General features: G+C 39.6%; 1 protein-coding gene across 1 annotated transcript in view; it reads right to left on the bottom strand.

Annotated features, from left to right (window-relative positions):
* Positions 1-22,534, bottom strand: part of ADSS1 (adenylosuccinate synthase 1) — a 30,147-nt gene extending 7,613 nt beyond the window's left edge. Inside the window, exons 1-9 of the mRNA XM_054827511.1 lie at positions 22,082-22,534; positions 8,098-8,200; positions 6,601-6,663; positions 5,891-5,941; positions 5,481-5,547; positions 4,061-4,168; positions 3,620-3,701; positions 2,533-2,659; positions 1,163-1,317 (exon numbers count right to left, since the gene is read on the bottom strand). Of these exons, the coding sequence (XP_054683486.1) occupies positions 1,163-1,317; positions 2,533-2,659; positions 3,620-3,701; positions 4,061-4,168; positions 5,481-5,547; positions 5,891-5,941; positions 6,601-6,663; positions 8,098-8,200; positions 22,082-22,264 (939 nt within the window). The 5' untranslated portion in view covers positions 22,265-22,534. The remainder of the gene's footprint in view (positions 1-1,162; positions 1,318-2,532; positions 2,660-3,619; positions 3,702-4,060; positions 4,169-5,480; positions 5,548-5,890; positions 5,942-6,600; positions 6,664-8,097; positions 8,201-22,081) is intronic.
* Between the last annotated feature and the right edge of the window lie 3,174 nt (positions 22,535-25,708).

The following is a 25,708-nucleotide window of genomic DNA, read 5'->3' as shown; positions in this document are numbered from 1 at the left end:
AATGCTGATGGTATTTCACTGGAAAATAGCAGAAAAACAAATATAGATGAATGGTTGTGCAATTCCAAAGCTTTTTTTGTAGGAAAAAAAAAGAAAAAAATAATTAAGTTTTATTAGGAGGGGACTAAGGCAGAGAATAAATCCCCTCATGCACAGGAGGTCTGTATTTCAATCACTAGCATTTCCAAAGTATTTATTTAATATGACTATTTCATGTTCCAAGGAGATACTTTTCTTCCTTCTTTATCTAATAGGAAGATTTCCTTGACAATTCAGGCCTGATTTTAATTTTGTTTGCATTTCCTTTCTTCATCTGGTCTTTTGGCATCTGTTGTTTCTGGGGCAAGACTGCAAATGCTTGGGCCAAGATTAATGCTTTACAATGTCTAGGTCAACAGACCCCTTGACCATGCCCACGGCTCCTGGGTTCTACCACAGTATGAGACTGCCAACTGTTCTCATCAGGCCAGCAGTGTTTATAATGCGTTAAAAATGAGGAAGAAAGAAACTTTATGCTCATGATTCATAAATCTGAAGGATATCACCGATTCATTTGAGCCATTAGAGAAAGGATTTTAGTGACTAAATCATTAAATTAGATTTGGATCACTGACCTAGAGATTGCCGTGCACATAGCTCATAATCAATACCCTGAGCTTTCTAGTTTCTTGATAATGAAAATACAATAGACAGTTTAAAAGAATCAAAATCTCTCCCCTTCTTTTTATTGATCAATTTGTGCATGACTGGCTGATGCACACACTACATTTACTCTATAAATGACACAGAACACAGGCTGTTAAGCACAGAAGTTGTATCTTGTAATTTAAGCTTCCTGTGATGCACTGACAGTTCCAGTCTACAACAAACTGTTGCCACTGACATGCACCTCATGACATTACATAAATGATGAAATCTGTTTTCATATCACTCATTACAATAGAAGTGTGGTCACTGTAATATAACATCATCACACTCATGTTTCTCTCCTCTGAAGAAAAATACATGTAGTTTATAATGTAATTCTCCTCTCTTCGTGAGTGCTTGGTATTATTATTACGGTGCTTATTTATCATTGGTATACCCTTGACCTTATTTTATTATTCCTTTGACCTCATTTTTTGGAAACTGTATATATTGCATTTTGTAACATTAAACCTACATTAATCTGCTCAGTGGGGAAGGCTCCAATTCCCACCCGAGTAGTATAGGCCTTCACCACACCATATACATCACCGACGTGCTGGGGAGGAACGCCAAGCCCAGTGCACACACCACCTACGGTGCAGTTTGATGAAGTCACGAAAGGATACGTGCCTGTCAGAAAAAACAACAGTGCAACCCTGTTTCAGCAATGAAAAGAAACAAAGACTGATTCTCCTTTATGGTAAGGAACGATTTGAAAGGAGATTTTCACTTGTATGTTTGGCTTTAAAGCTAAACTAAAACAGCAGCCAAACAGCAGGGCAAATTCTTCGTACTACATGTGCCCATTTTGCTTTTAAGAGAACAAATCAAGCTGTTCTTCCCCAAATTGCCTTCTCCTGTAGTGAATAATATGTATTTAGATTTCTAAAGCTCCACAGAAATCCCCCCCAAAATGAAGGATTTTTTCCACTCAAATAGCTGACTTCTCCAGGCAATTTTTATATTATTAGTGAGCAAGACAAATAAGAAAATATACTACTTTCTTATACTTAAAGAGGTATCAAGTATGCGCAATCTGTTCCAATGTGTAAGCTTTTCTGCATTCATCCTTTGCAACTTCCACTGAGGATTGCCCACAAGGGAGAAATTTAAAAGCATCTCAATACTACTTCCATTAGGCACTGGATCTATTACAGGATGCTGCTGCTGTGTAAAGCTTTTTTCACTGTCCTATGTATCACAGAAAGTATTTCTGCAACACCCACGGACAGCCTGGTGTAAAGGTCACGATCTGACATGCCCAGTGCTCTACGCAAGTAGCTCTGAGTATCTGCAGCAAATTTTCTAAGCCTTCAGAGCTTATTCATGATCTCTACACAGTGACTCTGGATTAGAGCATCTCTCCAGTTTTTCATTTCATCTTTATAGAGTTTTAAGTAGTTTAATCAGAGTTTTGGTATGAGAGCAGAGCAGAGATCAAGTGAAGAAGCTATACCTATGGGTTATCTGCACCAATTTAATCTTCCTTCCACCGCAGAGGAATTATTTCAGCAGCACTGCAGTGGGTGCCTGGAATGTACGGCAATGTGCACACACATTTAGAAGTAATAAAGACAAGAGTATCTGGAGTGAAATTTCAACTCCACTGGAATAAACTTCAGTAAAAATCAATACCTAAACCCTAAGCACTTAATCCTGTTAATGATACAATCTCTGGCTTACTGTGCTTTACTTTTGGGAGATCTGTTCCTATTAAAGGGAAAACCATTTTCGTTCTCTATTTTCCTGCTGTTTGTAAAGCTGATATAAACACAAATCAAAATAAAATTAATCAAAATAGAACTAATCTCTTAGGAGTTAAACTGAGTTTAGAATTTAACTTACCAAAGTCAATATCAAGTAATGCTGCATTGGCTCCTTCAACAAGAATCTTCTTTGGGGAGCCATGAAGCGCTTCATACATAAAATACACGCCATCTCGAACCATGGGTCTTATTTTTTCAGCATATCCCTGCAAATTTGAGTCGAAATGTCAGCTTCCCCAGACAATGGCTGGAAGCAGGGAACACCGTTCACTTTTCAAACACGAAACATACAGATAACCCTAACATACCGGCTGTGTTTTACCTGAAAAAATACAACTATTAGCTTATATTCTACTGAAAACAAATCAATGTACTGAACCATTCACATAAGAAAACATAACTTGTTATGGCATCAGAATGCCATAATTTCTGTACCGTTTCTATTCGCCTGTCGCCTACATACCTCATTGTGCTGATAAAGTCTCTACATAGTGCGTCTGTAGTCTAGACACACTGAGAGTGGGACTTAGAAATACTGCAAGCTCCAAAAGAAAAAAAAAATCACTACTCACCAATATTAAAAAGTATCTTTAAAGGTAAGCTGTCAACTCTGAACAAGTACCAGACAAAACTTGGAAAAGGTAAGAGATTTTTTTATCATCCTCTTTTCTTACATATTCAAGAAGGATGTTTTACCAGTGGCTCTTAAAAAGACATTTTTCTTGTAATACCAGAATCTTGAAACACAGCTTCCACAAACAATTCTTCAGTATCATGGAAGTCTCTCAGACAGCCTATATTAATCATGGCTGGAGACTGCTAACTACAAATGTCGTCCTGCGTTCTCTTGGCTACTTTAATACAACAGTTATGTCAAAAAAGTAAAATATTATAGGACCAATTAAATCATCCACAAAATTTATTTTAATGCCCACAATCAGAGAACATTCTATTACAAAGCATAGCTACTACTTATTAAAAAGTTTTATAATACTGAAGATATGTATTTTTCATTTAAATTAATTATTTTAATAAGTAGTAGTTCTGGTAAACTTTATTTTTACTTTTTGAATTAAAATAAATATCTTTGAATTAAAATAAATATTACTGTTTTCTTCTATACTTTCTTTGAAACTGAACAAATATTACAAGTGTTAAATTCTTACCTTTAGCTTTTTCAATTGTCCTTCTATATCTATTTCCAGTGTGGGAAACATTGACTTGTATTGTTGTGCCAGGTTTTTAAATCTGTAAAATATTGAAATCGTATCTATGAAGAACACTCTTTGAGTTACTGTTCATAGAACCTTTGGCAAGAACTCGGCTTATATTATACACAGTATATAGTTAGAGCTATAGGTTTAAAATACCCAGAGCTTCAGTACCTCAACCAGTGCATTTCCCAAAGTACAAAATTAAATTTTAAATTATGAGAAACTCTGAAGTACAGGAAATATACACGCACATTCTTTCCAGTTTTCTTCTCTTTCTAGACAATTTATGCACAAAATTCAGACGCATATTTAAAAACATCTCCTTAAAAGCAAATCTGTTAGACAAAAGGTATCACTCTTTAATATAATATTTAGAAATGAAAATAGTTGTACCTTGAAGAAAATTCATCAAAGTCAGAAAGGAGGTCACAAATTCGAAGGCCTGTTCGTGCAGCTTTGGAAGAATATGTTGGTCCAATCCCCTTCTTCGTTGTGCCAATACTAGTTAAGAAGAACCCCCCCCCGAACAAGTATATGCATAACATGCTTTAGCAGAAATTTAGCATGCTTTTTTTTATCATAATAAGCAAAAATATGCTTCATGCCAAGTAATTTTGTTAAAGCTCTTCAATATACCATGTACTGGGCAGGAGTTCTGAGACAAAAAAATGACTAACGTTCTGTAACAACAAATATATAGCAACTTGCATGCTTCAGTGGATTTGCACAAATATTGCTAATATTCATAGTATGCAGTAAAACATTAAGCCTTGGGTCTGGCTGAGACAAGCTTAGTTTAAACTATGTGTGTATATACATATGTTATACAGTAATAATGGTTACTATATTATCCTGTGGTACTACTACATCCCTTACCACAAACAATAGGAAACAAATGTCATTTTCACATTTTCACAGTTGCAGCACTGCCTATAGTTGTGAACAACAACCAGTTCTGTGAGCAATCACACTGGTTTCCAATGGCTCTGCCATTATACCATCTCTGTCCCTATGAACTCTTGCTGCTGCCTATAGAATCAGTGAATCAGTGAACAGTTTGAGTTGGAAGGGACCTTTAAAGGCCATCTAGTCCAACTCCCCTCCAATGAACAGAGGCATCTTCAATTAGATCAGGTTGTTCAGAGCCCCATCCAGCCTGACCATGAATGTTTCCAGGCATGCAGCACCTATCACCTCTCTGGGCTACCTGTTCCAGTGTTTCACCACCCTCATCATAAAAAATTTCTTCCTTCCTTTACCTTGATGAGGATAAAAATAAAACCGTTTCCCCACCTGCATGCCTATTTTCATGTGCATTTTAGAAATACAGTAATTTTCAGAACTCTATTTGTGTGTTAAGTTTTGCTGAAATTGTCCAATGGGATCAAAATCTAATAGACTAACAGAGAAAAATACAGTGTGTTCACATAAACCTTTGTTCTTTCAGAAACCAGAATAATGAAGTATGACTAGTTACATACTGTGCTAAGGTGTAAGATTAAAATTAAAATAGAAACTAATATCTCCATGAAGTATAAGTGAATATACAATAAATAATTACAAGTGTGGAACCTAATTGGTTCTATATGTTGCAGAGAACTGGAAAATGGAAATAGGTAGGAATGCACACCCTGCCTTTTCAGTAATACCTCAGAGTTTGTTCACTAACATAAGCAGGAGCAGAACAGAGTCACTGAATTAATCATGTCAGCAAGGCTCTTTAGAGATACCTTGCATTGCTGTTTTTCAAAATTACACTATTTTTTCAAATTTGCATAATTATTAATGAAAGAAAGGTGCTGAAAATATTTACTTTTTTCCTTCTTGTGCTTGACGTTGCACTTCCTGGAGCCCATCTACTGCCTGATGAAAGTCAAACACTGCAGTGGAAAAATCAAATGGACATAGCGGGAGACCAAAGGAGAAAAACATTCTTTAAATCACAGACATCTATAATTTCAAGACAAAGTGCCTTTGTTATCACTGACAGTGCACAGGCCTCCTCATGTGAAAACAGAGCGAGCATTCCTTAAACACGGTGAAAACATGTAAAACATCACTCTGTAGCGGATACAAATTTCACTATTATGCTGAAGATATGCAACATAGAAAGAGGCCGTATTAGGTCGAATACATGACTGCTCTGTAGAGTAGTAATGTAGTTCAGTACCATGAGCAAAACAATCATTTGTGAAGTTTTTTCCCCCTTCAATCATGGCTTACCTATATGTGCTCTATCTGATATAATCAGTCTTTTCTCCCAATCTTTTAAACCTGTCAGAAGATACAAAGAAAAGGATTTCAGCTGTGTTGATTGATCAAACTTTGAGATTTGCTTTTAGTTTTATACAGCTTCTTGTTATGAAGATCGTAGACAAAATGGATAAAACATAAGTGAATATCAAATTAACAAACTTTTCTCATTCTTTACTTTTTCAGCTTTGTCATTTTGGTACCAACAAAGGTATTCACTTCTTAATGCCAGAATGCTGTGGCTTACACGCAATTCTTATTTTAAGGAAAGATTCTTGTTTAACTTCCTATACAATAAATCACTAACCCCATTTGTGCCTCAGAAAATACAGAATTTATATATACAGAATCATAAAACAACTTAAGATGTAAGGGACCTTAGAAGGTCATCTGGTCCAAAGCCTCGCTCAAAGCAGAACCAACTGAATTTATATTTGGGCACAGAAATGGGGACACAGAAACTCTGGGTTAAGCCATCTCGGTTTGAGGTCAAAGGGAGGATTTTATTTTCTATCTAATATGGTATCAAATGCCATAAAGTTCCCTGAAAACTCATGAAAAGATTGCTTTAGAAAAAACATTTGAAGACTACAACAGTATTCACCATTTTAAATACTGTTTCACTCAGCCTCAACCTGGCTGCCATCGTAAAGAAAGGTTAAAAATTACTCCATACAAACCTTTCTTTTCATTCTTTTCAGCTTCTTCAAACAGGCCTGGTAAATGTATAACCACTCCATTACCTTTGGGAACATAAAGCATTTATTTTAAAGCAAGAAATAAAATACTCATTCTTAGGATGCAAGACATGTAAACACTTGCTGTCTGAAATTTTACTTAAAAACTAAGTTTCTCACATTTGTCACAAAGTGATCTTGAGAACTTTTTGGATAAATCCTCATTTGGGGTAAGCAGCTACAAGCCTGCTAAAATCAGAAAAACCAGAGTTTGCTTGTTTCAGATGTGAATGCCGAGTCTGCTCCGAAGCCAGCTGAGGTAAGCAGATTCTTTTCTTTGTGGTGGACTTTGCAACATGACTTCGGCCTCAACTGTTCACTGGTAAAGGCTCAAAGAAGTCCGTGCCTTAAAACACCAACAAGTCTGCGATAGTATTTAAATTTTCAATATTCACATATTTGTTTTAAACTCAGCTTAGGCTAGTGCTGTAATACATTAGCAATGCCTTCTCCCTGCTTTTGAGCTACAATTTAAAATCCACATGCAATACAGAGCATTGCTGCTGAGACTGACGAGATGTGGAGGATTAGTGATGTAGTGGGCTGGAAATAGCTGCTGCTTCCTTCTTGGGAACATCAGAAATATCTGCAAGAGTCTGTCTCAGCTTAAATTTAGGATAACTTAAGTTAACTTTACTAACTGACAAGAGAGTAAAGTAGAAAGCAAGACAATACACCATATTTAGCAGAGAGAAAAAACGTATTTTACATATTTCAATCATCCATTTGTAAATTATCAAATGGAGCTAAACTGCAACTACAGTTCCGTGACTCACTAAAACCTACACTCATTCCTTGCACGGTCTGTATATGTTTTTTCTGTCAGAAGGAATTATAATTTCAGACAAGTATAAGGCTTAAATTTGCTTATTACTTAAACATGAGTTTAATGTACAGTATGTAATGAAAACTTTTTTATGATGCCATTTGCATCAAATATCTTTACAGCAAAATACAACATCACCTCAAACAGCTGGTAATGTGAACAAAAAGGAGACGGGATGATAACCTTCCAAGCAAAGCCCTGTATCCTAGGGCCTATTTCTGGACAGTCAGTAAAGAGATGCCAGAGATAAATGATATTATTTATTTAGCCTAAGTGCCGGGTTTTGTACCCTCAAAGTGTAGCACTCATATTTCTGAAAGTATAAAAGGAATGTGCAAGTAGAGGGTGGGATCCAAACTTGTACCATAAAGTATAAGAACACCACAATGGAAAGAGGGGGTTTTACTTTCCGTTTTCTAGTCTGTGTGGCAGACATTAAACTGACACTGAACATAGAGTAGCTCTTCATGTTAAAGCAGCAGTGAAGTAAAAGTCAAACAGCTGAAGCTAAAGCAAATCTGAGTCACCTATACGTTTTTCTTTGTTTGCTACTGTAAAATATGGTTACAGCTATCTACCACATATTATTAAATCAAGTTCCAAAATTGTCTTACCAATAAAAGAAATTGCCTTTGGATTAATGATGCCACTAGGAAATAGGTGAAAATCATATTCTTTCCCATCAACAACCACGGTATGGCCTGCGTTATTCCCACCCTGCAACAAAAGAAACATCAAAAGATTAACAGTCATACCACTGCTCTAAACTCTCAGCAGATGATTTGACAAGATCACCTTTTTTTATTTATACATTCATGTCTTAAGTTGCTGCTTTCTCCACGTTACAGTTTGTTGAAATGCTGTAGTATTGTAAAAAGGGCTCAGACAGGACAATTATGGGGCTGAAGGATTTCAGCAGGACTATGTAGAATTAGGAAGCAGAATGATACCACGGGGTCAAGGTAGGACTGGGGCAGAGCAAAAGTAAATGTAGGAGTGGTGGCAGAAGCTAGAAGAGAACTGAAGCTTTGTGGGAACAAAACTGGATTGAACTACCACCCATGGAGTCCTGTCTCTGACATGCCTACACAAGTCCATCCTTTTGGGCACCTTCTGTGCATGGTCATTGCTTTGGGTTAAAGCCTAAACCACCCAATATTTCCTTCTGGATGGAAGCTCTTTCTGCCTGCCCACCCACAAACAGCTACCACTTCTCTAGCTGTTCAAGACGGAAGGTCTGTATAAAGTTGGGAGTATGTGTAGTCTTCGCAGCTTCATGGAATCTCCCTGTCAAGGGACAATCTTCCCAGTTACCACCACCACCACTTTATGGACTCGGCTACAATTCATACCTTACACAATCATCTACCAGACCTAAGAATGGGAGCTGGTATTTTCCTCAAGAAACTGACTTTTTCAGAAACGGCTTTAAAAGAGAATGATGAGACAACACACAAACTTGTGAAGAGGCGAGGCAATCAAGGTTGAGTTGATTTGAACAGAAACAGTAAAGAGTTTTAAAAATTAAAGGTCCAGCTTTCTCAACAGGCTTAATGTTTGTTGCTGTTCTGTCGTGATACAACTTTTTCTCCTACTGATAAGGTTGCGAAATCTGACTACTTGTCTGCTCTGGTGCTACAGGCCTTCTACTTTCCAAAACACTTACAGATCTTTGTGGATTTGATATGAGGTCCGAATGATGCAGAAGGGTCTAGAATGAAGGCATCTACTGGAAGGAGACTAAGATTGTCACTGGTAATTTGCAAATAATGAAAAGCATTGGCTGAATGAGTGGAGTTGTTATATGAAAACTCTGAAAAGGAGTCATTTATAAAAATAAATATAATGCTTTCTTCCAGAGTTTCATTTACTCATTTGCCCATTATTTGCATGAAATATACAGGAAAATGGCAACTTACATTCCTTACAAAATGTGGATGTATGCTGAAACACAACATTAAGAAAATAAAAGCTACAGGTTATAAAAATATATCAAGTTGTTTTAAGCAGTGATGTGGAAGAAAACATTAAGAAATATGCCTTTAAATATGACAAAAGTAATTCTCATCTTTAGAAGAAGTGAGCTCAACGATAAAGTTTAAACAGATAACCTGCTAAGGGAGAGCTGAGTAGGAGTTGTAACAGAAACACTGGTGCAAGCACAAATTTCATTTGATTTACCAAACTGCTGGGTAGCTCATCCTCGAGCCGGGAAGGACTCCCAAGGGCCTTGCTAATGCAGAGTTATAACTTGTCCAGAGAATTCTGAAGAAAACAGAACCGTCCTGGGTATTCAGCTTGCCTCCCAGATATAATAAGCCAATTGTAGGAACCTGGATGTAGTTAAAGGTACTGAACTATCTAGCAGGCTAATCATGCAGGAGACTCCTTTATATGATATTTAAGAGGTCTGAGACTGGATGGATTGCACTGGTTGAAACACTAGTTTATTATAGCAGTATCAGGCTTGAGAAAGAGGCCAGTAACTTCTGAAACAATAACTTTTCCTTTTCTGCTTGCCTATAGACCATGGCTAGATGGAAACTTTAAAAGAATGAACTCCATGTAACACTGATTTAATCTCTACTAGAAACAACAACTTTTATATTTCCTGCAAAAATAAGGAACAAGGCTCCTTCAAAACTATTTGTTGTCAATAATATTATAGTTATATTCTGCTTTTCTTAATCAACATGAGTATCAACAAATGAAATCAGGCTTGAGGACCCACAATCTGAGATAACAGCACTCCTAAATTAGAATCAGAAGTGTCATCTTACATCCTAAAATTTTAGAAGATGGGATATGTCAGTATGAGAATGTTTATCAAAGATAGTTTATGCTTTTCAACATTTCCCTGAACAACTGATACCCTGACATATGCTGTCTCTTTAGCAAATGCTTAAAAAGGGACATTAATCAACCAGCTGTGAATGCTGGCATACATAAAAAAATGCTGAAGCACAGAAACATCAGCAGATATGATACATCCTTTAATTGCCAAAATCTCTGAATCTACTTTCAGTCCCTCTGGACAGATAATATAAATCAAGAATTCAGTGACAGACCTTATAAAACAGCACTTCTCTAATTTAAAGCTAGTGTTGACAGCTCTGGAACTGTTTTTGTGCACTGCTCATATTGGTCTGCATTTCTTAAACAAGTGTCTTCAGAGTATATTTTTACAGCCTAATTAAATTTTTACAAATATAATTAAAGTGGTAGCAGAGGACTGAATTGCCCAATAGACATGATCAAACTTCAAAGCATACCACTGGTCTGATGAGATACTTTATTATCTGGTCATCTCAGTAATTTCTCATGTTCAGTTTCATTGATATTCTAACAGCATATTGGTGGTCTAATAGCTCAGATATTAGAGATATCTACTCCTTTTCAAATTTTACTTGAGTTCTGGGAGTCAATATAGGGTCTATGAGCCATTTCTTTTGCTAATAAAGTATAAGGAGAACCTAAAAGCTTGCATGGGCTTAATCTGAAGATTACATGACTGAAGGTGCAGAGAAATACCCTGCCTGGTAGACTGCAACCATGGAAGCTCCCTTCTCCTCAAATGGTATTTCATTAAAGTGGCATCAACCCTAACACACCTAGTGACAAGTATTCTCTGGATCCTCAGGATGGATCGAGACCTTTGGTGTCTCTGCTCAGCCCTTGCTTCAAATACAGCTCTGCATGATGAGCTGCCATTTAATATCCAGACGTGGCTCACAGAATCTCTGCTGTGCGCTGCTGATCTCTCCTGCATTTTATTTATTTTTCATCATTTGCATTTTCCCAGGTCTCTAGAGATGGCATCTGCCTTCTTTTGTAGTTCTTCAAAAAAATGCTCTAATGAAGGGAATGTTAAGACAACAACTTCTGACAGATTTATCACCAGTGCCACTTTGGCATCATCTGTATTGCAAAACGATGGTATGACCAGAAATAACAATTAGCATTCACATCCAAAATCTGGGAAGTCTGGGCATTCTCATTAAATTACTCTGGTGTAGGAAATTCTGTTCCCAAGAAGGAACCATTAGGTGAGCTGCTGAAGCTCCAAAAGGCTCAGAATGCAACTGGGATGACAGCAGCGTCTTGAACATTAGCATCCACTTCGACCTGAAACCTTCCTTGCTGCTCCTGCAGCAATTCCAATGTGTTCAGTAGCACTTGAGTCCCTTCTGTTAAATCACTTCAATCTCTTGTGACTCTATTAAAACTGTACCAAATGCAGGAAACCTACGTGCAGGTGATTCAGGCTATCAATTACAGCAAACTGCAGCAATGAAGTGGGACTTGAGAATTAGAAAGTACTAAGCATGCCAAAGACAACATGATAGACATCTTAATATAGTAATAAAAAGACCTAAAATAGCATTTAGGAAGCTCAACTCCAGAGTCCACAAAAATCCTCGCTTTGAGGCGCTACCTAGATACAGCAATACTTTTTGACTGTGCAGCCATGGTTGTTGTTCTTTGTATCAGCTATATTAAAGTTTCAGAGCAGAAGAATGCTTGTTTCTAACAGTATTTGGTAGGTGTTAAAGTTCTTCACCTAAGAAAAAATAACCTTCATTGAAGTCATTCATAGCCTGCAGTGGAAAATTAGTATTCAGTCTTTTGAAGGTACCTACATTGCTCAACAAATCAGTTTTTATTAACTTTGAAAATGCCAGAAGTTGAGGCTCTACTAACAGTATTAAATATGTATAATTTCAATATATTTTGCCTAAGGCATGCTCTATTACCTCGTAGCGTTGCAAGCTATACCTCCTTCTAAAATCTAGCAGACCACCAGCAACATGGTTTAAATTCAACAACCTAAAAATGCCTACCTTAAATGAATGGAAACAGTTGCAACATGTTGTTTTCAAAGTTAAACAACAGGAAATGTACTAGGCATTATTTTCAGAGCAGAGTAATCCTGTATGTTGAGGTTGTTGTTTGTTTTTTTTAAATTATTTTTAAAGAACATTTAAGTTGGACTCAAATAAAAATGGGATTTTTTTTCCTGAAAGATTTTAATCTATACCTTCAGACTTCTAATAATCAAAGTGTAAAGTTACATGTTGTCCCAGTACCAGAAGGAGCTAAAGGAACTTAAGTTGCCTCATAAAACATCTGAATTTTTTTCCAAGTACATTATTTAAAAAGAAAATACTTTTCCAAGCTATTTATGTGCTGACCTATTTGTGATATTGGATTCTTGCACTGAAGTGATGCACTTTTTCTATAGTATGTGAATGTAAGCACTGCATCAATACATGAAATTGAGAAGTTATTCCATTTTATCAGTGTTAACAACTGTATGCTTGTATAAATACCATCTTGCAGGGAATTAATCATTATTATGAACAGGCTGACAAAGGAGAATACATAGTCTTTATCTTGTTTGTAGAACTTACAAAAAAGATCAAGAAACAAATCCGCTTTCCAAAGTGCACAGCCACTTCAAGGCTGATGTTTTGTTTTGTTCTGTATTTTTTTTTTTTTTTAAAATCATCTCTTCTATTCTCTGTAGTTGAAACATCCCAAGGTAGAAACAGAATTTCTACTGAGAGCAGCAGTGAGGCTGTTTAGTACCTGCAGCAGGAACACCTTCCTCCCAGCTAGCCTTATGATCCATGCTTGAATAGGAATGAAGCGTCCCCTGATGCTCAGATGTGTTTCTGCCCGCTCCGCCAGCCAGGTAGCATGCAGGAGACTGCATTCCGCATATGTAGGAGAAGTGTATCATCAGAGCACATATAAAATGCCTTAAAACCTGATGATAGTTTCAAACTATAACTAGGGGATGAACACGAAACAGGTATGTTTCTGATGGGTCCCACAGCGATTGGTTCTTATCCTCTTCCAGTTAGCAATGTTAATCAATGCAATGGGGAAAAAATAGAAACTTGTTATTGAAGACCTGCAGCCAACACAACTATCATCTGAGTGGTGTACCAGCAGTACGCGGCAGTCCGAGCTCCTTCGCCAACTGGTATATGCAGTGAAAGCATAAAATGTCATGACCAGGTTTAGAATAAATGAGTTAGAAACAAAAAAGAAACCAAACTTTGGATGGGAGGTATCTATGCTAGGAGGTGTCTGAACAGTTTCAGCACGGTCTGATAGGCCTAAGGCGAACCTCGCATGTATAAATGGGAATACCAAGTAGGAGTAGAGAGATTGTATTACCTCTCCTTTTGGCTGTGGTGCAACTGCTACTAGTATACTGTGTCCTTGGTGCTCTGACAAGATTATAAAACGCTCCCCTCTGGTATTATAATCTATGAATTTATAATCTATGAATTGGAATACCAGCTACAAACCACCAGTTTGAGAAGTCTGCATCTGAAAAAAAAAAAATACTATGATTCCTGTCTATCTCTTTTCATTGTAAGTGTCCCAGCTCTACTAAATCCATTCATCAATGAAGCAAAACATTTTCTTAAATTCAGCTGCATCTAAAGGCCAAATACCCCTTATCGTGCTATAAAGCAGATTATAAAATACTTCCGTTTTCTTATTTGGATTGAGTAATTTTCTCCAATTTACAGCATTTCACATGTGATTCTGAATAAACAAGAGTTGTTACGTAAGTTGTTTCTTCTTTCTCCTTACAATTTAATTGACAATGGCTATTTCTAACTACCTAGTAAGTGTGACCAGCATAAATGGCTTTGACATGAACTTTATAATAATATAAATCCATTGCCTTTCATGGTAGTTATCTTGATTTACACCATTGCAAATGAGTTTAGAACACCACTGTTTTTTAAAAAAAATCCATTACACAGACAAATGCAATGCATTAAGTGCTTTGAACATTCAGACTCAGACACAATGTCACAAAATCACCTACATGTGAAAGCTTTTGTCAGATGACTGAGTGCTGTACATTCTGGTTGGGAGGTAGCTGCCATATGTACTTGTTACAGTTTCCTCTACTGGAAGTTTTTTCTTGCTGATTTTTTTTTTTTTTTTTTACAGTTAAACTATTGCCTGATAGCACCCAACTCACCAAAGCTCAGTTCCAAGAAGTGGATTATAATGTTTTTTTCAGCCAAATCTAGTTTGCCTTGCTCTTCTTCAAAAGAATATGTTTGCAATAACGGGTTCAAGTAAGAACAGCTCTGCACAGAACTGCTGTGTCTGATTCCTGCATTTGTTGAAGTGTGCTCCTGCTGTGTCCCTTCTCACTGTCTGATAGAATGAACAAAATCCACAGGATCCCACCTTCCCAATTAAAATACTGATCTCTTCAAAAACTCCTGAATTCCCATGGAAGGAGACCTTCTAAAGTCTAATGAGATAATTAGCAAGATTATAGACACACTCTTGAGAAGAGCTGAGCAAAACTTTTGACCTTTTAAAGAAATATATAAAATATTTCTAATGCAAGTACCTGAAATCCAATATAATATTTTGCACTAATAATGCAGTATGTTTCCTTTGCTACAAATAAAAAGTAACCCTAACTTATATGGATACCTTGGTCTTCCTAAGTACCTGAAAAATGCAACTGGAAAAGCCAGGTCTAATTCAACTCACGTTTTAAACAGCAGTCAGTGTAGTCAAACTAGACACTCTTAAACTCTAGTTATCTTCTCTCAAACAGAATTTAAAGTTCTGTCGAGCCACCTAAAAACAATCTACTATGACAGACCACTACAACAAAATACATGTTTAATTTCAGCAGAAGATGTAAAGAAAATAACGAATTCAAGGTATATTGATAGAAAATGCTACTGTGGAAAAAGCATTCTGACCAATGTTAACAGAATCCTAAAAATCAAGGAAATCAAACATGAAAAGCCTAGACATGTTTGCTCATCTTTAGTTCTCTCTTCTGAAGAAGTGTAGTCATGTCCCTGTGGGAAGTAATATGATCCGAAGATATAAACACAACTTTTCTTATATCTGTAAACAAATAACAACAGCTAGTAAGTTACAACAGGAATGAAATAGAACAGATGTCATTTCAGCTTAATTTTCAGCTTCTTTCTTTTGATGCTTGTAGAGGACAATAAATATATCAGGCTTTATAAAAGGGATTGAAAATTAAGCTTGCTTTCTTATGGAGATTTGGAAACTTTAAACCTGACCTTCTCATACAGTATTTATAATCCTGGTGGTCCTGAGATGATCTCGCTGATGCCCAAAGGAGAGGCTAGTTTAAAATAGCAATGTCACCATGTTGTTCTAAAGCCTAAAATGATACAGTGTAGCATGTAATATGTATAAGCAAAAGGAAAAGTAAATTTTGGATAAAATATCTTACAAATGATAGATTGCCACAAAAAGTTTCAATTTTGTAAGGGTGGACTTCTTTATTGTAGCTAAGGAAACCAATACTTACACTTAATGAACCCTCTCCTGTGTTGAACAGCAAAATAAAACCTACTTGCTTTTTTGCAGGGAATCTTGCAAAAAAATTACTTAGAAAGCAATACGCCTGTATGGATGTACATGTGTGTGCAAATGGGGATTATCAACCTTCCCAAACATTAGGGACTGTAGTTACCACACACTCATGACTCCAAGGTCATCGATCTCTTCAGTGAAGATCATCAAGCAGTAAATCATTAGGAGATTAATGCTACTTTATCCCATAGGAAGAAATTATACTAAATATCAGGGCTAAATCTCACTGAAAGGAGAGCAACACAAGCCAACATACGCACAGAGAAAAACAGTAGCCAACGAGCCCCTGTAACTCCACGCAATCATCGCATAAAACCGCTCTAACTTAATCTCTGCTGCCAACAGTTCCAACAGCCCACGATCTATAGGGACGGTCACAACATCGCGTGGCTGCCTTGCCCTGCCATGTCAGCAGCACAACACAGGAATAAAGGAAACCGCCCTGTCTCGCATCTAAACCACTGAGGAAAAGCTTCTTGCCTGGCATTTCTGCCACATTTTGGTTTTATTATTTGATCACTTGCCCGCAGTATATTCCTTTGCATTCCTTGAAATACTGTTTCTAATATATATGGTATTTACTTTGCATTAATGAAAACACTAGAACAAGGAAATAAGGAAACTGGCAATAATACACAATAATTACTTGTACTGTAACTGTTGGGCACGTCCTTTCACCCCTTCCTAGATTGTTCTCTAATGTTGCAATGGTATCTCAAACCCAAAACACTTCTGTGTTAGACCCTCTCAACCTTATTTGTTAACATCCACTACATCGAGAAAACTAGCCATTCAACATCCCTGCTGTATGACTTAGCTAAATCTCGTCAGTGCAAATGACTGCGAACTACTAAACCACAAAAGACCTTAACAGCAAGTTTTTCTGGTACCTTTTTCAACCTCCTCAGCTTTTCTTCAGTATTAACATCAAGAATAACTTTTGCCCACCTGTCTCAAAAGATCAGATGATCCCTTTTTAAAATCAAAGCAAAATCAAAGCAAAACTTGAAAACATATTGATTTAGATAGAGGAAATGTTTTAAAAAGTGACTGCATATTTACTGAAAAATAAAAGCACATTAATAGGAGAAGCTTAAGAAATCTAAGAAGAGCTCTTCTTATTACAATCAGATTCTTACAATTTGGTGTTGTTTCTTCAATGCCAGTTGTTAAGGGAATGCTGATAACATCAGGCAGATTATTTCCAGACTTCCAGATGCTGGAAGTGTCATAGGTCTGACACATCCAGCGTTGGCATGGGCAGCACTAGAACAGCAGTCCCAAATGAAGGCTTGGAAAAAAAAAAAAATCTTATAAACTGCCTTAGACTAGTCCCTGCTGCTGAATCATCGTCACTGGTTTCAGTATGAAGTGAAGGAAAGATATGCATTTGTGCCACCACTGTTTTACCAATCTATTCAGTAACTGAGATCAAACTCACTGCAGGTAACGATTACTATCATTACTACAGAGGCTCTACTAATTTAGTAGCAATGTTTTTTGTATGTTTCACATTGAGCTTTTGGAAAAAGTCTTTTTCCTGTCCTTCACATTTTTTATCAAATTGTTTATGGGGCATTTTCCTACAGTGCTTTTGGATGTTTTGTTGAAAAACAATTTATTGCACAAGAAAACTTTATCAGGAAAGGCAGAATTGTTTACTCTCCATCGCAACAGGAATTCCTAGGCGTTCCTGGCACACACCTAAATTATAAAAGAGAAAGTGCCTCATGAGTAATTTACCATAATCGGCAAAAATGCATGGTATTTCTCCTGCCATATATGACAATGCAGGCTATTTCCTTTTCCATTCACGCCCATACAAGACTGTACAGTAAATATGTTCAGTGAAAAGTTATTATGAGCATAGCTTACATAGTCTCAGCTCAAGGAAACAGCTAGAACTGTATAACCACCAGCTGTCCTCAGTTAACTGTGCCCCCACTACAGCAGCTCTATACAGGACTTTCTGGGAACAGATCTGGTTTAAGTGGTGCTTCTGGAGGCACACCACCTCAGCAGTTGTGACAGTTGACTGTTTGATCATGCTGCAAACAAGTTCTGAGAAATTACCTACTTAAAACCAGCCACAAGCTCTAGTTTTGAAGGCAGACACCCAACAACGTATGAGGTGATGTGAGAAACGTACAGCATGTATGAGACCTGCCACTGAAGCCATGTTTTGAACAATGCCAAACCTCTCTTCATTAGTATATGTATCCAAATTACTTAAGCTTACATTAGGACTTCCTGTTCTATGACAACACGCTAAACGACTAGGTAAGAAGTGAACTTCCCTCCTCGTGATTGATATTCTATCAGGTAAAAGCTTTAAACAAATGCACAAAACCTGTTTTTAAAGGAACCAAAATGAAACATTTGCAGCTGAACTCTTTGATTGTACCCTTCCCTAAAAATATACCAGGGATTAAAACTATCACACACCATAACATGTCAGTTCTATGCCCCAGGAGGCCACAATGAGAAAGAAATATTACCCTCTACCATTCTGCTTCTGAATGCCTTTGCTTGCTGAAAGAGCCATTTAGAGGAAAAATTATCTCCATTAATAACCCAAACTTAGACAAACCTACTCAATTCTTTAACAGCCCTAAACCGCCTGTTGATATTCATTTATTTTGAAATACCTTTTCTGCTTGTTTATATGGGTATGTGTGCCCATGTATCTGGTATTTTAATGAAAGTAGCCTGTAAAAAGTTTTGTTCAACATCATCTACAAGAATATACAGACATCTTTTACACTTACTGAAACATCCTCTTTCCCAAAGAATGCTTCAAATATACAGCTGAAATGAAATCAGTTACTTCAAGTGAACTAAGATTTCATATTTAAATTATTATTATTTATATAAATTATTATTTCAGTATGTGATATTCAGTAGTGATATTTCAGTATCACTAAAGTGAAAAATGAAATTAATTATAATGTGTACCACAACTTGTTTGTACTTGGTGCATCATCTAAGTACTGAGAAAGACAGAAACAACAAGATCAACAAATTGGGACTCTCTAATTCATGTGAAATTAAATGTGAAAACTGAGAAAAATTAAAGAGGCCAGAATTTTAATGCAGAATTTTCTCCATTTAATGTATTTTGATGCTTCCCTTGTAGCTGTAAAGGATTGCCTATTCCCATTTGCCTGCTTGCCTTTCTTTCCAGTATCCCAGGAAATACCATTTCATTTCCTCTGCAGCAATCTAGCTGTCACAGATTTTTCTCACGAAATCAACACGCTAAAAATACTTGAGAAATGTTTAATGAAAATTATTTCCTTCCATAGAAATATTAGTGAACTACTATTTTGAGAAAGCTCTTCAAACTCAAATTTGGCCCTGAATCCCTTGGGGGTGGGGTGGAGAGGAACTTTAAAAAATGTTAGATCAAAGAGTATCCTACTGTAATGAAGAATTAATGTTGTTGAAACATTGTTTTAAAAGACATGAACATCCCGCTCTCAGTCATTCATTTGCTAGCTTTCCCTACTTTCATTTCACTGAGGACTAAAACAAGCTGTTGAACACTGTTTCCTTCAATGTCTCAAAAAACAGAGTGGACAGAACATCAGGAAAAATCCTGATGGAATTTTTTCCAACATTCTTTCTAAAGTGTCTAATAATGGAGACCTTCGGTGTTTCTTGTTTAAGTAATCTATTATAATACACAAGTACAATTGCACTAAGAAAGTTTTTCTTAGTTTCTAGGAGGAATGTTAAGCAAACAAGATTCTGGTCCACACACTGAAGTTTTTAATGGCAGTACATGCCATTAATAAAGTCCCTCTCAAACTGATTAGGCCTGTAAGTTAATCACCTACCATTATCACACTGATAGAACTCTAGTTAGATCTGTTCATATGCTTACATTCATGCATATCTGTACTAAACATTCCCATCTGAGTTCCAAGGAAGGCAAAAAGCATACACTATTACCTACATGCATGATTGGCTTTGAAAGTATGAAATATTATGCTATTAAAACAGCATCTTTTTAAAAAGCATCCTCAAATTGCCAGATTTGCAAAAAACCACTTGAGTATTTTTTAACTCACTTTTCACTTAAGTTGTATAATTTTTGCTACTAAAGAGTAAATCATTACTCCTATTTTCTCATTTTATGGAATGTTTTGCCTTCTTCCCTAAACTCTAATCCTGAAGACGCTTCCACTGAACCAGTGCATTACTAATCCTATTGCAGTCTCAAATGCTCAGAGTGTCTGTGTGTATTGCTGAACACTATTTTGAAGTGAGTCCAGAGCTCTAGATTCACCTGCCTTCCATCCATCCCAGTCTCATCATCAGGCTACAGAAAGACAACGTAGATGTGCCCAGCAGCATACTAGACCATCTAAGCCATCTAGTCTGTCGTTAGCACACTAACCCTTGTGGCATGCAGAGTCCTGTATCCTTCAAAGGGTATTCTGCGGCTGCACCTGGGGGCCACGCTTGCAAATTATTTCTATGGATAGACAGTAAATCTGTCTTGAAAGCAGCCTCAGGGCATCCCTCAATAGCAGGTCTAAAAAGAACCAGTATGACTTCTTGCAGTAATGACATTAAACCCATGAGAAAGCTTTGTTTGACTGGGGCCTATGTGAAATGCTCCTCTTCAGCTAAAACTTTTAATTTTTTTTTTCATCAAAGTAATTATGAGATGTGTTTTAATTCCTAGCAACACATTATTGGGGGGGAAGGGAGGGAAGAGGGGGAAGAAAAAGATGGAAAAGTAGCTGTACTCCTGATAATACATACTCATTAGCTAACTTTTGCATGGCAACTTCTCCCCAAGGTTATTCAAGATCTTGGGAGTTTAGAAGTTCCAACTGAAAATACTTCCTCCAGTTTCTAAATATTTAACTTGCCTGACAACATTTATTTACATAATATACTTAATGACACAAACGTCCTTGGATTTATGATCTCAGATTCAAGGATATCTGTAGTTTCACAGCAGCTATCATGCATTTTAAAGCAGAATAAATGTTACAGAACATACCAACTGAGCTGGATTAAGCTGACTATTTATTAGGGCAGCCACATAGTTTACAGGGACAACTGAACAGATCATTAGCTGTATTGGTCTAATATGTTCATAATTAATGTTGGAAAACAGTTCTCTTAAGTTATCATTATTATTTGGGATCACCTTTGTCTCTAATTTGGTTTGTACTAGGCAAAGAGATCATTTTAGCAATCTTTCTATTATATTCAATTCAACAATACATATAAGCAAAGCCATGTAAGATATCTCCTGTTTTCATCAAACCGTTTAAATCTTGTACTTTTACACAACTTTTTTTTTCCCCCATTTTACTCATGCTTCATTTCAAAGTATTTTCAGAATAAACTTCCAGAAGTTTTGCAGGGAACACAACATGCCTATCCACAAAAGCCCCTGCAGTAAAACTTCGCATCATTCATGATGTTTATCAGCAGCCGCCCTTCAAGCCGGCTCATAACCGTTTGGTTTTTTTTTCCCCGGAAGAGCAACAAGGCCGGAGACACCAACCCCCTTACAGGCAGCGTTACAACCTGGCAAACAACTCACCCCACCCCAGGCCCTGGGGCTTTGCTTCCCACCACAACCCAGCGCGGGGAAGCGGCCGGAGCGCGGCCCTCCGGCCCGGCCCGCCCGCTCTCCCCGGGCCCCCGGCGGCGCTGCCCTGCCCGCCCCGCCCCAGGCTAACGGCCCTCGTCCCCCCCGCTCGCCGGCCGGCACCTCGGGATCTTATGTCGCTTATCGTGAAGGGTCAGCTATTTATATTTATAGTTCAGGGCTTTTTCTTTCCGAGTGGCATTTCGAGGCGCAGCCGGGGAGGGTTGGGGGGAGGCGTGGGGGACACATGGCTGCCCGCCGGGGCACATTCGCGTCCCACCGCTCGCTGCGGGAGAGGGGACGGGGAGGAGGAATAAGGAGCAGGGAGGTGAGGAAGAAAACCAACGGTAGCGAGGAGCGGCATAAGATAAAGGCTGGCACGCGGAGGGAAGCAGGGCTGGGGGGGGGGGGGAAGGGGGAGCAGCGGGGGGGAGATAGAGGGGACCCGCGAGAGAAGGAGGGCGCCGGGCCGAGGGAAGGGGGGGGAAAGCGTGGGCCGAGGGGAGCACAAAACGCAGGGCGGGAAAGCGGCGGGCAGGGCAGAGCCGGCCCGGCCCGGCACCCACCTGGCATCGGCACACAACGTCCGACTCGGTGGCCAGCAGGTCGACCACCTTGCCCTTGCCTTCGTCCCCCCATTGCGCCCCCAGCACCACCGTCACTTTGTTACCGCCCGGCTCGCTGCGCGCCCGCTTCAGCCCGCCGCCGGGGTGGCTGCTGCGGTCGTTGGACGCTCGAGTGCCCGACATGGTGGGTGAGAGGGAGGCAGGGTGGCTGGAGCTGGAGCCGCCGCCTCGCTCTGCCGCACTCCCCCACCAGCACCAAGCCCAGCCCCTGCTCGCTGCCCGCGCCGCGCCGCCGCTGCCGACCTTTAACGGCGCCGCCGCCGCCCGCCCCGCGCGGCGCGCTGACGTGCGGGTCCGGCTGCCCCGCCGGCCGCGGCCGCACACACACACACACACACGCACGCACGGACGCAGGCAGGCAGGCAGGCAGGCAGTGTCCTCGCACGCATGCAGTGTCCACACGCACACAGTCTCCTCACACACACGCGCACTTCCGAGGCACAGGGGCTGTGGCACTGTGAGGCAAGCGCAGTTCTGAGGCGTGGGTGTGACAGGGGCAGCTCGGAGGAACGTGGGCCTGTGTGACCCTCAGACATGCTTTTCTGAGGCAGCCAGGCCTGTGGCAGCCAGACAGGCGTTGGGCTGGGTCACGCAGGGCTGTGTCACTATGAGGCACACTCGCGCACTGGTCTGAGGTGTGCGGCTGTGTCACTCTAACGTGGGTCTGAGGTGTGTGGCTGCATGGCAGAGAGACACAACACACGGGTCTGGGGTGTGTGGCTGTCACGGCGGTCTCAGCCCTGTGGGGCTGTGTCATGGGGACATACGGACATGTGACGTCCTGAGGTGTGTGACTGTCACTGTGAGACGCAGGAGCAGTGCAGAGGTGTGTGTGATGGTGTCACAGCAAGACAGACCCTTAGTCTGTCTGTTGGTCTTAGGCACAGGGGCTGTGTCACTGTGAGACACATAGTCCTGTGGCACATGAGCCTGTGTCACTGACAGACAGACAGACGCTGGCCTGAGGAGCACGGGCCACTGTCACTGCAAGACAGATGTTGCTCTGAGGCATTTGGGACTGCCGCTGTCAGGCATACAGAGAATTGCACACACAGAGTAGCTTGACAGGTGCACAGGTACACTCGGAGTACCCCGTGGTACCTAACAGAGGGAGAAGGACAGGCACGCAAGCGGCTGCGGCACACACGGGTCATGAGACACAAACATCCACATGCTGGCCCCAGACACGTGGGCAGGCGCACTTTGAGTTTGACAGACGCTAGCCTAAAATACATAGGACTGTTGCTACTGAACTGGCGCATACCTCGTTGACAGGCACAGACATTCCCTGTCCTGGTGGCGTGAGACACCTGAGACCGTTTTGGCGAGGCACACATGCACACCCACACATACACTCACACACTGACCTGGAAAAACACAGGACCGTCGTGAGACAAACAAGCGAGGCGTGTGGAGCTGTGTCACAGAGATAGATTTACGTGCCCACTTCCCTGGTGTGACAGGCAAACGGACAGAGCCTGGCTCCCATAGCCCCTTCCCCATGCACCAGCCATACAATAGGCTTGAGTTTTTCTGTAACGCATGTTCTCTAGCTCCAGGCATGGGACACCATGTCCTTAAAAAACAACTTGAACAGTGTAAGCTTAACAGTCTAGTCTGGGGCACATGCAACTGTGCTAGCGTGAGGCATATATATGCATGTACGTGCCTGCACATGCACGCGTGCACAGAAGCAAAACACCAGCAGAACGTACCAGGTTGCAGCTTCAGACAGGAGGAACTGCATCAGTCGCTGCTTGTGTGCTCCTCCTGGCAAATGCACGCATATGATTCCTACCAAGAGAGCAAGTGACAGAAATTCAGCATTTTCAAGTGACACGTTCCTTCTCTTACACTGTGGCTCCGATGAGGTGCCATGATATATATGAGATCACACAAACACGTTGTGTATGCAGGGATCAAAATGCAGAAGGGTACTTATACAATCCATTACTCTGGTATAAGGATGAAAAGAAAGTACTGGAATACTGGAATGAACTGAAAAATAAAAATATAGCAGCATGTACAGCCCATTTCAAACGTGCATATGTGGGCTCTGTATGTGTGAGTGTATGCGTATGCACAGGCATCTACCTATGCATATACACATATGTGTACACGTTTATGAATGTGCATGTATAGAAATAGTATAGAACATAATCCAGACTCCAGCACCTTGTAAACATTCATGGTGGCAGACAGAGCAGACATTTGCTCTGCTTCATTTTTAGCATTTGCAATGCTAAATTGCAATATTTCCTCTAGGAAAAGGAGGTAGGGGAGATTCAACACTCTGTGTGCTCCAACTGAGTATTTAGCATCAATCAGTGGAGGTGATAAATATGGAAAAGACTGTAAGGGAGCTCCCTGATGTTTGAGCCCAGTTTCCCCCACTACTGCAGTCAACTAAATCATACATCTTGCTGTTCCTACTGAGTAACTGTTCCAGAGCTGTTCTAGTTAGAAACCTCTGCTAATTTCCAGCCTTCTGGCCAATTTATATCCATATGTTCTGTGCTGACGTTGCCATTCAGTTTAAATACTTCTTCCTCTGCCTTTCCCGTGTATGTATTTATAGAAGGAATTACATCCAGTCTCTGGCTTTGTTTTGCTCGGCAGAAAAAGACAAGATTTTTAACTTTCTCTTCTAAAGACAGGTTCTCAATTCGCCGGTTGTTTTCATCTGCCTGCCCTGCACTTGTTCTGAATTCAGTTCATGTTTCTTGAATATGGACAGCTGGAATTGTACACTATGGTCCACGTCAAGTTCCCTGCTACCCTCTACATGGGAATGAATGTCTTCTCCTTTCAGCTGGAAATACCTCACCTAAGGCATTCCTGGACTTGTCAAGTTTCACATATGTGATGGAAGTCAGCTGTTCTCTCACACTTCTTCACTGCGCTGCTGGTATCACACACGCTGAAGTATTGCTACCTCTTTCTGCCATTGGCACTTCACGTGCACAATACAGCTACTTGGCTTTTCCAATATATATTCACAGCCGGATGCAGTGATCTAACATGGCCTGAAAGACAAGCCTACGGTTCAGGTTTCAGAATTTTACATTATAGAATTTTAACCTTTACTTTTATTTTGACCATTATTTCAGTCATAAGTATGGAAGATTACTGTAAAGTCTTTTAAGACATTTGGTTCCTGTGGTTTAATATGCATCAAATGTCTGGCCACAGTTCCTCAAGCATAGGCTTTATGCCAAACTCTTTGGGCTTCTTGCCCCAGTACCAGCCAGTTTAGAGCTGACCAGCATCCCAGACCAGTTGAACTTGAACTTGTTCCACCTGACATGGGAACAGCCAGCACTGGCCATGTTTCTTTTCACAGCCACTTGCTAACAGCTCGTGGACCTCATCTGAAAATCTTCTGCACTGGTCTATCATCTCCTCAATCATTTTCAGCCAGCCTGGTCCTGCTGTGCAACAGAAATTCTTACAATGACTTAAACTGCTCTTTACCTGATACCTTAGTCCCCTTTGTAATTGTACTCACCCCATACTCTGCACCACACTGAATATCTTAATGAAGTCCATGTCTACTGCATTTGGTCT

Source organism: Grus americana, chromosome 5, assembly GCF_028858705.1.
Source record: "Grus americana isolate bGruAme1 chromosome 5, bGruAme1.mat, whole genome shotgun sequence".
NCBI lineage: Eukaryota > Metazoa > Chordata > Aves > Gruiformes > Gruidae > Grus > Grus americana.
Note: the sequence above shows the minus strand (reverse complement) of the source record. Positions and strands in the feature narration are given on the sequence as shown.